Here is a 17,993-nt window from a genome sequence, read left to right on the forward strand (position 1 = left end):
TCCCCTGCGGCCTGCCCTGCCGGCGACCTCTCCCCCATGCCCGACAGTGAGCTGTCTTACTCACGTCTTCCCTGCACCCGACACTGTGGACCCCTCCCCTCGAACGGCTCTTCCCTTCCCTTCCCTGTCCTGCCCGCTGCTGCTCCCTCCACCTCTGCCTCTCAAATGTTACAAGGGAGCTCTTAGGGGCTGGGCCAAGGCCACCGGCTCCGTCCAGGCTCCTGCTCTACTCAGCACCAGAGCCACTGCAGCCGCTCCTCCACCTGCGCTCATCTCCCACACCGGCCTCCCGACCCACCCCGGTCCCCACCGCTCATCTCCCACACCGGCCTCACGACCCACCCCGGTCCCCATCGCTCATCTCCCACACCGGCCTCACGACCCACCCCGGTCCCACTGCTCCTCCCTCCCACACCGGCCTCACGACCCACCCCGGTCCCCATGCTGCTCATCTCCACACCCGGCCTCACGACCACCCCGGTCCCCACGCTCATCTCCCACACCGGCCTCCACGGGCCCACCCGGTCCCCATCGCTCATCTCCCACACCGGCCCCTCCGACCCACCCCAGTCCCCATGCTCATCTCCACCGGCCTCACGACTCCACCCGGTCCCCATCGCTCATCTCCCACACCGGCCTCACGTATGCCTACCCGGTCCCCATCGCTCATCTCCCACACCCCCACTGCTCATCTCCCACACCGGCCTCACGACCCACCCCGGTCCCCACTGCTCATCTCCCACACCGGCCTCACGACCCACCCCGGTCCCCACTGCTCATCTCCCACACCGGCCTCACGACCCACCCCGGTCCCCACTGCTCATCTCCCACACCGGCCTCACGACCCACCCCGGTCCCCACTGCTCATCTCCCACACCGGCCTCACGACCCACCCCGGTCCCCACTGCTCATCTCCCACACCGGCCTCACGACCCACCCCGGTCCCCATCGCTCATCTCCCACACCGGCCTCACGACCCACCCCGGTCCCCATCGCTCATCTCCCACACCGTCCTCACGACTCACTCCGGTCCCCACTGGTCCTTGCAGTCCCCAAACCAGAGAATGTCCAACTGCCTGTTTGCCTTATCTGCTTGGTGGCCTCAGAACCCCCGAACTCAACACGCTCCCAACTGGTCCTGTGGTCTTGCCCACAAACCTGGTCTAATTCCGGTGTCCTCGTCCCAGGAAATGGCCTTGCCATCCACCCACGCGGGGAAGCCAGAAGCTAGGGGGATTCCTCCATCCCAACGGCAGTCTGTTCCGCAGCATCCCCCTAGCCCCTCCTCCATGCCGTCCCTGCGTGACTGTGTACACTTCCCTGGTCCCCCTACTTTTCCTTGGCTTCTCTATAGCCCCCATTCTCCCTGCAGCCAGAGCCATCTATTATGTCTAATGACATCACTCACAGCCCCACCTGCTGGGAACTCTTGAGGTCACTGCTCTAAGGATAAAACCCAATCTCCTTACCTTGGCACACAAGGCCACACAAGGCCCCGCAAGGCCCCGCAAGGCACTCTGGCCTCATCCCCCTTGCGGCCTCGCAGTCCCCGGTCCAGCCCACTGTCCCCTGCACCAGCCCGACACTACTCTGTTCCCGCAGCTCACCGGGTAACCTGCTGGTCTTCCCTCAGCTCACCCACCTCCCACCAGGTGCCACTTCCACACAGTGCGCCTGTGGCCTGCAGCCATGTCCTTTGCAGCACTCCTTGTGGTTGTAATTAAAAAAAAAAAAAGATTTAATTTATCTATTCTGGGGGGGGGCAAGTAGACACCTCGCTGAGCATGCAGTCCAATGCGGAGGGCTCGATCCCAGAACCCCGAGACCATGATGTGAGCCAAAATCAAGAGCCAGGCACTTAACCAACTGAGCCACCCAGGTGCCCCGGGTATAATTTTAATCATACCCTCCACCTGGGGGCGTGGGGCAAGAGGACAGTTTTACGAGGCCACTGACCCTGTCCGTTTTGCTAATCATTATATTCCTAGCACCTGGACACAGAACTTTACACTCAATAACCATCAGCAAGTGGTAAACGTTCAACAAACAGAAGCTTTGATTACAATCTCCAAGTGAAACCAGGCAGAGAGCAAACTCTGGACTGACCCCAGAGAGCCTTCTGGATCCAAACTCCATCCACGCTCATCCTCTCCTTGCCCAAGTGTCTCGTTCCACTCAGTGGGCATCACGGGGCCCATCCTGGAAAGAAAACCCAAGTGTGGGAGGAAGTCTGGATCGCACAGTGGGGCTTAGTGCTTTTGCTCCCTCGGCTGAGTTTTTCCCTCAGCTGGTCTGGTGGCCGGGCTCAGGCGGGCAGTCCTTCTCGGGCGCACCCACGGGTCAGCCGAGCAACGTGGAAGCCAAGCTCCCGAAGGAGCACACAGGAGCGAAACTCCCACAAGAAAAAGAGAGGAAAGGCCTCCTAGAAGCCAAACTGTTTTAGGCAAAGACAGACGACCACCAAGGTTTGGTTCTTGAATATGTATTTTTTACTGAAAAAATCATTCATAAATTAACATACAAAAATGTACAAACACATGAGTAAATAATGTAATGACAAAGGACTATTTTTGTGAAAAGTGTTTTTAAAACATCTTTAGATTTCAGTGCAAAAATGTACCCCTGGCACTTCTTAAAACATAAGAGCAAGCTCAAAAAAACGTCGTGATGGAAGGAAGCTAGCCACGTTCAATGCCATCGTCAAGGGCGCGTGGACACAATGAGTACATGCGGCTGTTGCTCAGCGATTCGTGACTGTGGCAGAGGAGCTCCAACAAGAGTCCCCATCATGTCAAAAGGAGTATTTTTGCCATAACTCCTCGCCCAGAAAAACAGCGTGAAAGGAGAAACGTTTCCCTGCACGCAGCTGAGACGAGACTGATTTAAGGGGTCACCCATCAGTAGCCTTAAAAGAATTTCAGCTGCCAAAATACGCACAAGGTCACATTTGGTTCTTATTATTTTTTCTTTTTTTTAACATGAGAATCTCACACCATTAACAGCTCGCGGGCCTGGCTGTATGGTTTTAACGTCTATGTTTCCCACACGATACTCAGGTTGGCGGGTAAATGACTGAGTGGTGCGCCTAAGAGATTTCACACTAATAAAACAAACTCACACATGATAGCAAAATAATTTGTGACCTTACTTCAAGCAGTGAAAAGACACCTTTCCTTTTGTCCTCAAATCAGCACTTTTCTTTTTAAAATCGGCTGTTTAGCCTTTGCGAACATTTTGTTCTTGGTGGCAAATATGTTCGTGACAAGCTTCGAACGAGAGCATTTTACAACACGGCCGTGCACACACACGTCATCCTTAACCAAGGATCGGTCTGTTCTGGCATATTCTTCCAAATGACATCATGGCTGTGTGCCACTGAAAGCCGCTCACGGCCTTCAGGGATGAGAGAGGACAGGAGGAGGAGAAGGAGAGTCAAGGCCAGCACGCAGGCCTGAGGGGAGGCGGGAGAAAAAGGGAAAGAAATCTTTATTGCTCCGTGCACCAGACTTCAAAGGAAAACCAAGTGAGCTCCTGTGTGTAATGTTCCCTCGTGAAGGTCTTTTAAAGCATGAGATGCTCAACATTCTTTTAAAACATATGATACAACTTACCAGCATTTTCAAGGGCAGCAGTCTGCTCTCTCATATGAGCCGATAAGAGCTTTGTAACGCGGTTGGTTTCCTACAATACCGCTCTATTCTTCAAAAGAACGAAAGCATGAACAAAAAACAAGGCCTGGCCAATCACTCCCACAGCTTGTGGGGATCATATGTCCATGGAACCAACACATGCAACGGAGAAAATCCCCACCCACACGTATATACACAAATATACCCCCTACACACACATCCATGTAAACCATGAAAATTAAGGAAGTTGAAGGCAAACAAGGCAATTAAAAAAAATATGAAGTACTTTTCAGAAAGTACTCCTAATCACAATATATAAATATGCTTTATGGAAAAGGAGAGGAAAAGACTGGCATTTTTCAGAATCCTGCAGAAGCCAAGAGGGACTACGAATTGAGGGATTTGGCTCAGGGAAAAACAGAGAGGCACAACTTCAAGGGCAATTTAGAATCTTAACTTCAAGAAGTGCATGGGGTGTGAACCCAGCACTCGGGCTTGGGTCCTGGCATCCGGGAGCTCTGTCCGTCTACCCGCAAAGCTCTGACTGGGTTCGCCCTGGCCCCCAACTGACCCACAGCACACAAGTGTCACCTGATCCCCGGCTGACTTCTTCAGTCCATCGCTCATTAGGTCTATGAACTAGTTCATAGTGTTGACAAAGAATCTTTCCAGAAACCAGAAAGGGAAATATTCAGAGGAATCACTGAAGCTAGTTGATAATTTAGGCACAGATTTCAGGAATTGTGGCCAAGTTCCACAAGAGCAAAAAAAGAAAAATGGGAAAAAGAAGAGGCAGAAAACCCACCCACCCCACCCCTCGGTGACGAAAGGACAAAAACTAAAGTCCAGAGATCCAGGAGCGTGTGCAGGGGGAGGCCCCCCGAAGGGGTCCGCTTTGAGCAGGGAGGGCTCCTGTTTAGCAGAAGACTGGGATGATAGTACGTGCCCAACATGGAAGAGAGAGTCCACAGCAAAAGTCAAGAGCAAGACTTCTGGAAGGGAAGGATGGGAGGGGGCAGGAGTTAGCTACCAGTGATAGACTGGACTGTCCTGATCTGTTTGGGACATGCCCTGTATCCACTCCTTTCCAAGGTGATAGCAATTCGGGAGGTGATACCCTTCCACTGCATTTTAACTGAGTTCCTGCATTTGCCAACCAAATAAGTGATCTAATATATAAATCCTCGGTTTGAATTGGAGCCAGCTATAAAATTAAATTTAAAAAAGGCATTTTACATGGCTTATTTACAATTATACTTCTTCAAGAAGTGATTGTTATAGGTCTATTTATCTTCCCCAATCCCTCCCCCCACCCTCAATCCCCACCCAAAGCAGGTAATTAAAAAAAAAAAAAAATTAAACCAAAGAGAACACCGGAGATGGAGAAGAATGGTGTGTGGAGTTTCATTTGCCCTTCCTAAAACGCAGCTGCCCTGTGGTGGGGTTGCCTCTTTGCTCTGAAGGCCGAGAAGCTCCAAAGGCCATTCGGAGGAACGGGCTCGGCGCCAGTACCACGGCAGACGTCAGCTCCTGTTCTGGAGACCCCGGTTGGGACGGAACGCTGGGGTTCGAGACCAGGAGAGAAGAGCAGCAGGACCGACGTCTGTCTTGTGAAACAGAAAGCCAGTCCTGATGAAGGAAGTTCCCGAGCCACAGTGAAGGCGTTTTGTGCGTGTACTCTGTTCACATTTTCTCCTCGAACCCTGTGATCCTTCATCAGACACCGTATTTCTGTTCTCTTCCTGTGTGGAGCCCCAAGACCTCTCCCCAGGCTGCTTTCTTGGTGGCGGTGGGTAAAGCAAACAGAGGTTCTCTCCTCATCTCAGTACTCGGTCACCTGAGCCAGCTCGGGTGTCAAGTTGACAGTAATGTTTTTATACAAGGCGTCGTATGTGATGTTTGCAAAGTAGTTCAAGTTGTTGAGGCCGTCCAGCCCTTGCCGTTCTTTGGACTTACGCAGCAGAGCGTACCTGTTTGAGCAGAGAACAGAGGGGTGGCTCTGAGTGAGGGCCCAACCTCCCCACCGCGGCGGACAGAGCAGGGCAGCCCACAGCAGGGGCCACAACCCAGGGCAGCTCTCCTGCCATCACACGGCGGGGCGACCGGCCCACCCCGTCCAGCTGCTCCCTGCTGACAGTTGTTATTACCAGGAACACCTCCTACTTCATGCCAGGGGCTTTACTTATGACACCATTTCATTTAATGCACCGCTCCTTAAGCAAATGAGGAAACCAAGGCTCCCGGTGTTCAATGACTTGCCCGAGGTGAGGTCATGGAATGGGGAAGTGGGAGGTAAGATATTAAAAATACATCAGATGAGCGAGGTCGGGGTCTGCACTCGGTGCCTTTTCACTCCCCTGACAACAGAGTTCATGCAATCAGAACTGGTGGTCCAGAGAACAGTCCTCCTCCCAGTTAACAAGACAAAAAGGCACTCTTGAAAACACAGAGCTGTCACTCCATCCACATGCCCCAATTACTACAGTACGGAACTTCCTTATCACGCACGAACAGAAGCTCGGGGGCACCCTTCCAGAACCAGACCTCGCAGAAAGAGGGCCAACTCTGCTTTGTCCTGTCAGTGTAAGTTACCCAGGAACCTCTGGCCGAGTGGATTTTTCTCCAGCTCCCTGAAGACTACACAGGAGACCATGAAGCTTAAGATGCTAAATGAGTGACTTCTTTCCAAGATTTATGATCAAATTTTTCACCGATAATCTGATTTCACACAAACGCCTGCCTCACGGGTAAATGAAAATCTATCTAGGACTGCAAGGCAGCCAGAACAGGACCGTGGCGAGGAGGCAGGGAGTAAAACGAGGGGCTGCAACATGATATGCTCTGGGACATCTGGAAACGCAAAGTACAGAGGATATTTGTAAGAAGAATAAATAAATTGTACCAACCTTCCAAGAAATTGGACTTCTCCTCGATGGTGATGAGGAATAGATTTGTACTTCCCTGTGTCACCTTCCGGCCGGCTCACAGAGTAGCCCGCATTCTGTACTCTGCCCGAGACAAAGAGACTGGGCTTTCAGATGAAATGCTCAAGTACCATAGATGACCACACCTACGCCAAGCTTGAGAAACCCCACGCCGAACAACAGAATTGCTTCTGCATCTAAATATTCAATTGCCCGTCCCTCTGGGTAAGTTCATGGCTTTAGAAAAGAGGTCTACAATACCAAACAGTTTTGAAAAAGAAAAGGAATTCAAAATTCTTGAGAGTAAGGTGTGCCATAGGTTCTCAGGGACAGGTACAACAGTGAGCATTTGCCAGGAGAGGAGAGGAGTGCACACGTCCTCTCTTTGGGTCCTATCAAAAATGTTTTTCTCACTGGCGGACGGCACCGTTCCTGTCCAAAACCTACCATAAAGCAAGCTGGTAAAGCCAGAGTTGCACTGTGTTTTCTCTGCTTATGAACTTAATTACTCTGCCCACCGCCCCCATCACCAGGGAGATAATTTTTATCACGTCCTCCGATCTCCATGTAAAACTTCCCAACTCCAGGAGGAAAGCAGAACTTAAGGAGGTGTTTGGTTATTTATCCTTTATGTGATAAAGACAGGATTTCACAAGCCGGATTTACTACTGGAAACCTGACAGGGCTGTAAGAAATAATTAATACACGGAGACAGACGCTGGATATCTATGTGAAATCTATGGTTGACTTCGTATTTTAAAACCTGGGAGAATATTACTTCAACATCTTCCTCTTTACTCCAAATTACACTCTCCTTTTGATATTTGGGACATGCGTCCTCGCTCTGATTTGATAAATATACAGAGAACGCCTACTGTGCGCCTGGGAATTGTGCAGGGCACTGCCTGGAGGAGCTGGGAAGAGCACAAGCTGAGAATTAGGACAGATGTCCTGGGAGAGCTCAAGTGGATTCAAGGACCAGTCATACCAGTTACGTTTATGGAAAAGCTGTTCATCCTCACCAGGTTCCTAAGAAACCCACATTACAAGGATGACAAGCCATTTTTACCTCTCAGATTGAGGAAGAACTGGCTAGAGCTCCTTTGTCCAGAACAGCAGCCCCGAGTCACACGTGGCTGCTGAACGGCTGAAATGTGGCAAAACGCAAAAGGTTGTCTATAACCAATGTTGGCAGTGATGTGAGAAAGTGGGAATGTAGCCACACCACTGCTTGGAATCTTTCTGCGATCGCTTTTGGGGGGAAATCCTGATAACTATCCAAATTTAAAAGAGCATTTACTTGACTTTGCAGTTCCACAACTAGGAATTTAACCTGAAGAAGTATTTGCACACGTGAACAAGGATATTCAAAATTGTAAACAATGTTCATTGACAGGAGAGGTTTAAAATAAAATATCATGAATCTCCATTAAGAACTACCATGCAACTGTTAAAGATAACGAAGCGGCTCTCTCTGTATTAACATGGTTGGGAGGGGTGAAGGGACGGGTCTGGGTTGTTCATGTACGAATACAAAGAAGTAGAGAAAGAAATAGCCCTGTTGAAACAGCTACTTCCGGGGAACGAGATAGGACAGCAATGGGGATTAAGAATGACACCCTTTGGTTATGCACCTTTATTATCAGCAAGTATTACTTTGTAATTAAAAAGCAACATGTAACTTTCTTTTAAAGTCCATCTAGAAAGGCAACAGATACAAGGTGGAGATGCTTTTGCTTATTTGTTCCTTACTAGGTTACTGTTTACTTACTCTGTAAGAAGATTAATTTACACTACTCAAATATAGCATCATTCTCGCAAACTTGTATAATACAAGCCTTATCCAATAGTACAGATAAATCTGTGTACACCTATCACTAATACCTGACCTCTGGTTTGGGGAGGTTTCAGTGAAATGTTCTACAAATGTAAAATATATACCAGATTTTAAGGTATAGTAAAAGAAAAATAAATGTGAGTATCTCATTAACATTTCATTCTGATTATATGTTGGAAGGATATTATTTTTATATACTGTGATAAATATACTGTTGGCATGTTTTATTAATACATTAAAATGAATTTCATCTCAAAATTCTTTTCTGAACCTTCTTAAATGTGGCTACTAGAACGTTTCACATTACCTACATGGCTTGCACCCTATCCCTCCTGTGTGGCACTGGTCTGGGGAGCCTAAGGTAGTTACTTCTAGAAGGCCCCAGAACCCGGAAGAGGGGATTACCTGTTCCACAGGTCATCATCTTCTCCACCCCAACCCCAGAAGGCGTTCGGAAAGCCATTGATCTTCCGAAACTGTTCCACTGTTAAGCCACTCACTCCACCAAAGAACTCGGTGTAAGGAAGCCTAGAAGGAGACGTACAGCTTGAATCATCTGGGAATCAGAGGATGGTTTCTTCCCCTGGGGCCACCATCGCACTGGAGAACTACAGCCTACGTGACACAGCGCCTACTGCCCTCACCACCCGCCATCATTTCCTCGCACTGAGACGCACTGTTTGTGGCGAACTGCATCTTTCTCTAATTGATTTGTTTCATAACAGCTTTACTGAAACATAATTGACATTCCAAATGATTCACCCGTTTCCAAAGTGTGCAATTCCATAGTTTTTAGGATCTTCGTGGAGTTGGAGTTGCGCAACCATGAACCCCAATCCATTTTAATACCTTTCATCACCCCAAAAAGAAGCCCTGTACCCACTAGCAGTCACTGCTCATTCCCCCCTCCTCTCCGCAACCCGATGCAACCGCTGTTCTTTCTCTCTATGGATTTGCCTATTCTGGACAAGACACGGGAGCACGATCATGCAACATGTGGCCTTTGGTAACTAGCTTCTTTCACACGGCAGTGTGTCCAAGGTTCATCCCTCCAGTCACATGTAGCAGGACTCCATTCCTTTCTACTGCCTAACAGTGTGCCGTGCCTGCGCTCCGTTTTGTTTCTCCATTCGTCCGCCGATGCAAACCGGGATGGGGCTAACTGGCTTTTGCCATCTTTGCGTCTCTCAGCATCCTTTAGATTTAAACTCTTCCAGAGGAAATGATACTCACAGATACATATACTTGTCCAACTTAGTTGCAAAGTGCCTTGGCATCTGCCCACATCCATAGTAGTTCCGATCGCTTTCTGGTATATGGTCCACATCATGAAAAATGAGACAGTCCCAGTCCAGATCCTTCATTGCTTCTTGAAAACCGACGTTGAAAAGCATGGCTCGATTAAAGGGTTGGGTGCCAACCTAAAAGAAGCAGAGCTTTATTTTTAAAAGGACTGTGGAGCAAAATCTTCGCTGCCTCAGCCCCGCCTAAAGGAGAGCTAACGAACCCGATGGCTTGGCCGGCACGCTCATCACCGCGTCGCAAGCCACTTGACATCTGGCCTCGATTTCTTTAGAAATAAGAAGGGTAACAAGCCCAAGCCCCTCTCTCCCAAGACTGTCATAAAAGCAGGCATTCGACCTAGGGCAGCATTTCGAGGAGTACTCAGCCCCACAACGGGAAGAAAGAACAATACGGCCATTTCTACCCATGGCTCCTTATCTTAAGGGGAATTTCCTGGGTCTGGAGACCAAAGACACCACCCAAAGCACGACTGGCTGAACCACCAGACAAGGGGCCTTTGTTCAAGGGTAAACAAAGTTCCATCCTGGACTCACGCAAGTCTGCCGGTGTCGAGTAACATCTCAACCCAGCAGCACAGAACTGCTCTCTGCGCCCCCTTTCACCTCTGGGTGGCTCAGTCCTAAGATTTCAGTTTCACTGGCTCTGTACCCCAAAGGTGGATCGGCTGAAAGCACGCTGAACTGCTGTCTCAGAACAGAACGAACAGAAAAGGACGGGCCACTCACTTGCTCAACCACGTAAAACGCAAACCGCAGGCGCTGGCGCTGAAGCATGGGGATCAGGTGTCTGAGCAGGACCGGGAGGTGCTCGTGCCGGTTCCGGAAGGGGATGAGGATCGCCACCTGGACAGGGCACAGCAAAAGAAGCCGCCCCGTGAACCCCCTCAGCTTCTGCTTTGCAGCAGGACACTGCCAAAGAACCGGTGACCAGCTGGCCCCTGGGGCATTCTGGAGCGCTGCCCTGTCCTCGACCTCCACTAAAGGAAGAGCTACGCTGGCAGGTGGACCCCTGGGAGTAAGTGGACTTTGTTCTGATACACACCACCCTGTGTACATGGTCGGCCCCCTGACTGAATTCACTCTAGACCACAACCCAGAGGAAGAGACTCATTCTACACCACGACCCGCACACAAACACGTCCACAGATACAAGCACACAACGACAATGCACTCCACAAAACACTGCTCCCCTTACAACATGCGGTGCATTTTGACATGTATCTATCTTTTATATATATTCAAATGCTGGTCATTAAATTGATATTATATCCCAATAATGGGCTGGAAATGCCCGTCAATTTGAGATCTGCCTTGCTCTTTGTAGGACGGGCACAGAAGAAGCACCTGGACAAATACTCACTGAGAGAATGGACTTAAGCCAGTGTCATGAGGCAGACCCCCACACTGATGGCTTCTGACTACAGTCATGCAGAAAACCACTAAGCAATTCTCAGTGTCAGGCTGGATGGCTCCGCTCTTTGTTGCACTAAACTCCTAGTAACAATGCCAAACAAGGCACGAAGCAGTGAATTTGTGAAGACGGCTTTTACAAATGTGGTACAAGAGACCGACCAACCCTCCCACGTGCTTAGCCAGTATCCCTATAAAGAAGACAAAAGGGTCCTGCTCAGTCATAGAACGATGCACGTTTCTGGAGCTACAGAGTGTGCTTAGGGAAACTCAAGCCTCCGAAGTGTTTCCATCAAATGCAGATAACTTTGCATCGGGTCATAGCGTGCAAATTACGAATTATCACAGTCCGTGAATCCCACGTTGGCCTGGAAGGATGGCAAGGCCAGGTGGGCCTCCCAGCACCTCGGGCCTGACTCCACACCCTACCTTCCATCGAGGCACGCAATCTGAAGGCTTCCAGTGCCCTCCGAGCTTGATGGCTGGGTCTTTAGAGAAGATTTCATGGATGTCATCCATTGCGATTTCACTCATGTTTATGTCTATTGGGCCCTCTGAATAGAGAATGGGGGGAAGAAAAAGAATTAAGAGCACAGAAAGTGACAGAATGCTTTTCCCCTGTGATCAGGGTTTCACTCTCTAGGGAGGTTCAATGCTTTTTTTCAGCCGTGTTTTTCACAGAGATGGGAGGCCCTTCCCCTGTTTGCAACTCCTTGCACTTCAGCTCATGACTAGTACTGGGTAAAGCAGCAAGTCAAGAAATTAAGACTGAGCGGAATGTCAGCTGAACTTCTCAAAGAGGAAGGAGGAAAGAGTGAGGCTGAGCTTGGAGCCTCTCTGCGTGCTCTGGAGGCAAGAAGACACAGGGCCCAATTCACTCATCAGTGATCCTGAGTGATGCCGCCCAAACCCCAAACGCTCGTCATCACTGACTTGAGTGAAGAAGGGGCCCCGTCCGAGAAGCCCGAAGGCGCGGAAAAGGTAGAAGGGCTTATTGCCATCGCTTTATATCACACATGAGACACCGAGAGCGAAGAGAGAAAAAGACCCCAGAATTCTTCTGAACCAGCACTTGGAGGGGGTCACATTCATCCTGTGATCGAACAAGGTATAATCAATGTGGGATTTATATAAAGATAAAGCTGGTCGCCTGTACTTTCTCTAGGACATCCTAACAGGCCCCAAATCACCAAGAAGGGGGTACGTGCAAAGGAATGAGTGAAAAATACGGCAGAAAACCCCACCAGGAACACAGGCAACCTTGCAGAAGGGCTAAAGAAGGGTCAGGACACGCAGAGCTCTTGTAATCCATTTCCAGTGGCAGGGAGGCGTTTCTATTCCCTACATAGGGGAGGCATCCTGAGAGATCGAGAACACTCTCCCTTTCCTTTTAATCAAAAGAACAGACAAGTCAGTTTGAAAAGCAGGAGATGCTCTACTCACTCATGGAAGGGAGCCTCTCAGGGCAGGTATGGTTTGCGAAGTACGTGAAGTCTTCGGGAAGAAACGTTGTGGTTTGTAGGAAGGTTTCACTGTGGTTCAAGTCAAGAGGATAATCTAGAGAGAGAAGAAAAAAGGCAGCTCAGACCGGCACAGGTCATCAACTCTGCAATTCTCAGAGGCCTACCAAAGCATTTTTCTTGGGTATCATCTTTTGCAGAACCAGGACTCTGGACTAGCTCTTCACTGCAGCTAAAAATTTGAACACATCAATAAAAAGGTTAACCAGATGATACTATTTTAACCAGTGTCTCTATTCTTACTGTTATTACAGCTTTATATGCACTCAATGTCCAGTCGAATAACTCTACAACGTATTTAAAAACAAACAAAAAACCACCAGGACCCCTTTCCACCCATGTCTTACTCTCTACAGGAGCTGGTTTCATTTCTTTTAGCCAACTACTTTAGTATCTACTTCCGATACAACTGTTCCAGATGCTTCTGTTGTCAGTCTTACCCACTGACTTCCCATTGTGGAGCCTGTGGATTTTGCTCCCTTCCCTCCCCTGCCCCCACCACACACACCCTTTCACCGTCCTGTCTCCCACCATCTATGGTCGCTGTGGTTCAGCCCATCTTTAGTATTTACACTGAAGTATTTATTCTATATACTATTCATAGCTGAGAAATGTGCAAAGTTATGATGCCTTTTCTTTTCCCACATAATTTGGGTTTTTTTTTTTTCCCGAAGTCACTATTTTATTTCTCTGTTTGCTTAGTTTGATATGGAATCATGACTAATTCAACACCATGCCCTCTGCCACCATGGTCCCTTAGGATGTCTGCCAGCATCAGGCATTCTCTCAACTTTGTCTTCCCAGACAGTCCTGCAGCTTCCAACTGCCTCCAACCCCGGCTGGCTCTCCCCTGTGCCTGCTGCGCAGACGCTGTCCTGTGGTTTCCCCTCCTCGGAGTTCTAGAGACTCTCTTCACTTCTCACCAGTGTGCAACCTCACTTTGCCTGGCTTCAGTTTCTCCCTTTTTCTCGCTGGAACACATCTGCCAAGTGGCTTCCTAAGCAGGGGCGAATGGGAAGTGGTTTTGAAACCTTGTACACCTGACTGGTTCTGCTCTTTCTCACTTGATTCATAGGTCGGCTGGGTTTACAGAATACGCTCGGCTGGAGACAATGCCCCCTGAGGACTGCGCAAGTGCTACCCACTGCCTTCTAGCTCCCACCTACACCCGTTAGATCCGAAGCCACTCCAATTCCGGCTCTTTGTGAAGGTGACTGGGAACTTCCTTTTAAAAGTGTGATGAACTTTCTCTTCGTTCAGGAAATGTCACATTTCTACTTTTGAGTTCTATTCTCACCCACTGTGTTGACCATTTGACCTTTACAGTCTAGAAATTCATGTCCTCCTGTTCTAGAATTTGGGGACAGCACTAGAGGTATCACTGTGGTGATGACTCCCTCCCTTCTGTATTCTGCGCTCTCTTTCTGGAGAACAGAAAACATGAGTTAGATGTTGGACCTCTTGGTCCTCTGATTTTCTCATTTTTTCAATCTTAAAGATTTTATTTACTTATCTGAGAGAGAAAGCATGAACAGGGGGAAGGGCAGAGGGGGAAGGAGAAGCAGACTCACCACTGAGCAGGGAGCCCGACATGGGGCTCCATTGTGGGACCCCAGGATCATGACTTGAGTCGAAAGCAGATGCTTAACCAACTGAGCCACCCAGGCGTCCCCCCAGCCCTTCGTTTAATTTTCATTTCTGCTATTTTTAATTTTAAAAAGTCCTTTTTATTTTCTGAACGTTCATTTCTTACCATACACTCTTTCTTCATGTTTGCAATCCTTCTCCCCTCACCCGCGAGAACGTATGTGATAACTGTTTTGCGTTCTCTTCTCCCAGCATAGCCTGTTTCTCTCAATTTGCTGCTGCTTGTTGGTTTTGATCCCGAGCACAGTGCTCCACAGCACCTAGTATTTCAGAGTGGGGCACTACCCAGCTAACTGGATGGACTCGGACTGAGGTTCTCCACTGTAGAGTGTTCTGGCCAGAAGTCTGGTTTTAGAAGCCTCCAGAGTCAATATCTTAGGGTCTGTCTTCTTGGTCCAATCAGACTCCCTAGAGAACGCTAATTTTTTTTTTTTTTAAAGTAACGTCTACCCCCAATATGGGGCTCTAACTCACAACGCTTACATCAAGAGTCGTATGCTCTCTAGCCGAGCCAGCCAGGTGTCCCCAGGGCATTCTATTCTAACCTCCTCCCAGAAGAGGAAAAAGGAGCTGAGGGGCACCTTAGGTGCCCCCAGGTTGAGGGGCACTTGTTTCACCATCCCTGAGGGTAACCAAGTCTCTAGTCCTCTGCCAGGATGGGTAAAGGACCTGGATATCCAACTGCTTTTTAAGTAGCTTTCAACCAATTTTTATATCTTAGCTGCCACTTTTTTCTTATCTGTAAAAGTACTTGATAACTGCTAATTCCTGAGCTTCTGGGGGATTCTGGGGTGGCAGTGGCTTTCCCTGTGGCCACATCAAGCAGTCCGTTTTCTTGGGTCTGTTGAACCCTGCATCAGTGGTCTGCTTTCCGACTTTCAACTTCTTGTTCTCTTCATTCTTTGGTGTTTATGCCACTGAACCCACACAGATATGTGTGTGCACGTGCACACACACACACACACACACACACACCCTCTTTACTGTCACTTTAGTGGGGCTTTAAGAATGTGAAGCTGAGGGCAACTGGGTAGCGCAGTCGTTAAAGGGTCTGCCTTCGGCTCAGGGCGTGATCCCGGCGTACCGGGATCGAGTCCCACATCGGGCTCCTCTGCTGGGAGCCTGCTTCTTCCTCTCCCACTCCCCCTGCTGTGTTCCCTCTCTCGCTGGCTGTCTCTCTGTCACATAAATAAATAAAATATTAAAAAAAAAAAAAAAAAAGAATGTGAAGCTGATGCCTTTTTTTCTAGGGAATCTGCATGAAGGGGGCCCTCCAACTTCCTTTTTTTTTTTTTTTTTTTTACAGATAAAGAAACCAAGGCACCATATACACAACTGGTACAAGGAGACTTGGCTAGTGTATGACAGAGACCTGACTAAACTCTGGGTTAGTGATCTTTCCAGTACACTGTACTATTTTTTCAGAGGATTAAAATCTCTCTCACCAATACCCTTTGGGATTCATGCGGATTCCATGAAAATAAAAACATCCGATTCAAACTTGCTTTTGCACTGGAGAATTCTACAATCTTCAACTCAGATATTTTTTAAGCAACAATGTGAGAGGGTTTCCAAAAATCCACGGCCAATAAATGCAGTGAATCCTTTTGAACAGGCACACGCTGTCTGCTGTCCAAGTGCCCATGGGACACAACCCAGTGAGAGTCGACTGGAAGAGAATTAAGTCTCTTAACGGGGGAGGAGAGGAACAGAATGCTTTCTGTCCTTTTCAGTAGTAGCTTTCCTGAAAAACACCAAGCCTGCATTTTATAGACATAAACAGAGCTGGCACGAACCCTAAAGGCAAAATTACATTTACACAGAAATTAGCCCCAAAGTCCTCAGTTCGTACATGCAAACCTGTCCTAAACTGATCCTTTCTGAAGGTATTAACACTTCAAAAACCTATGTCAAGAACTTCCAATACTAACCATTACTCTGGATAATTCTGATTTTGCTTCTTAATTATATATGTGTATATGTGTGCATATAAATATATAAATGATTCTCTTTAAGAAAAGTTTTCATGTGTACTAGAAAATGTGTATTTTGTGATATGCACATGTGTGGAGGGAGAAGCTGATCCAAAACAGTATCACAGTAATTACATTTGCCTCTGAAGGAGAAGAAATTCCCAGAGGCATTATAATAACATTTTCATAAGCAAATTAAAAAAAAAAAACACAGAAGAGAAGAATAATAATTCCGGGCAATGACAGAACCAAGCCTAAGAACTACAACCTAAACAGGAAATAAGAAGTAAAAACAAAAACAAAAAACTAACGTGTAGAAGAGACAAGACACTTTCTAGCCTTAATGATCCCACCTTTGGGGGTTTGCATGAAGACACACATAGAGCCCTTTCTACTCCCTTCAAACACTAATAAGCCTAGCAACCAGCATGGAACAAAGCAAGACAAAATCAGCACCACTCATTTTTCTTCTGATCACTAAATTAATGAAATCATTTTTTAAAGACCCCACAAGCACACGCCTTCTAAGTGGCAGGAGCCTTGGTCTACACCTTGAGGGGGAAACCCCCCCCAAAAAACCTTCACTTCCTCTTTTCTAATTTTAAATTCTTTACATAAAAATGTAATTGAAATCTGTCTTCCCACCAGTAGAAAGCGTTCAAAGAAGTGGAAGAGGCAGAGGAAACGGACTGCTCGTGACCTGGTGAAGTTGCTTGCTGACTGTGCGGTGCCCGCTCTCTTCACCAGCTGCCCAGAAATGGGCACATCCAAACGACAGCTTCTTCTTCTTCCTTTTTTTTTTAGATTTTATTTTTAAAGTAATCCCTACACCCGGCATGCGGCTTGAACTCACAACCCAGAGATCAAGAGTCGCACGCTCCTCCCACTGAGCTGGCCAGGGGCCCCTTCCTCTTCCTCGACATGTCCCTACTGAATGAGGGAGCGGCTGCAAGGATAGAGCGAGCCCGCTGAACTTCTATGGCCACGGCTCTATTTTTTAATTTACCTGTAATCTATTTTAAATCAGGACATGTTCTCCCAGCAAGGGAGGCAGAAGGGCAAAGGAGGCACTGCTTCTACATTTATAAAATGAAAAAACAACAAACATCCCTCCTACCTACAAATTCAGAGATGGCCTGATGATTCAACCTTGCTTTACACGAGTGGTTCGGCAGCCACGCCTGCACATTAGATCATCTACGAGGCTTTTAAAAAATCGTAATAACACCCAGGCTACTTCCCAGACTAATTAATCAGAGCCTCTGGGGGTGGGGTGCAGGCACTGGTATTTTTTAAAGCCCCACCTTGGGGGGGTTTCCATATGCACAGGATTGACATGGCCACCCCAATACACAGGGGTGGCAAAAATCTGCCTTTTCCCTTATCTTATTAAATCCAGTTGAGCAGGGACTCGAAAATGCTGACCAACAGATTCCAGGAAGAACCACCACCTTCCCCTTCCATTTGAGAAAAGACCAAACACTTGCCTCTCTGCTTGAAAAATGTGGACACTTACATATACTAGAAAGATGTCATCCGAACAAATATCCGTAAAATAGAATTTGCATTTTTCACAAGTTAGCACGCCTAAGGATGGCCTGCACCTGCTGGGTGAGTAGACATAAGGAAGACTACGGACTAAGCATCTAAAAACCAGGAAGAGGATAAGAATATCTAGCTCAGTGACTATATTACAAAGTGCCCTAGCAATGACTTTATTCACTTTATTTGCCTATGGCAACAGTCCTG

General features: G+C 48.0%; 1 protein-coding gene across 1 annotated transcript in view; it reads right to left on the reverse strand.

Annotated features, from left to right (window-relative positions):
• Positions 1 to 2,466: 2,466 nt before the first annotated feature.
• B4GALT5 (beta-1,4-galactosyltransferase 5) overlaps positions 2,467 to 17,993 on the reverse strand; it is a 72,069-nt gene continuing 56,542 nt past the window's right edge. The window contains exons 3-9 of the mRNA XM_040638453.1: positions 12,548 to 12,661; positions 11,534 to 11,658; positions 10,421 to 10,537; positions 9,624 to 9,811; positions 8,796 to 8,918; positions 6,536 to 6,637; positions 2,467 to 5,599 (exon numbers count right to left, since the gene is read on the reverse strand). Coding sequence (XP_040494387.1) covers positions 5,452 to 5,599; positions 6,536 to 6,637; positions 8,796 to 8,918; positions 9,624 to 9,811; positions 10,421 to 10,537; positions 11,534 to 11,658; positions 12,548 to 12,661 — 917 coding nt within the window. The 3' untranslated portion in view covers positions 2,467 to 5,451. The remainder of the gene's footprint in view (positions 5,600 to 6,535; positions 6,638 to 8,795; positions 8,919 to 9,623; positions 9,812 to 10,420; positions 10,538 to 11,533; positions 11,659 to 12,547; positions 12,662 to 17,993) is intronic.

Source organism: Ursus maritimus, unplaced genomic scaffold, assembly GCF_017311325.1.
Source record: "Ursus maritimus isolate PB19 unplaced genomic scaffold, ASM1731132v1 scaffold_22, whole genome shotgun sequence".
NCBI lineage: Eukaryota > Metazoa > Chordata > Mammalia > Carnivora > Ursidae > Ursus > Ursus maritimus.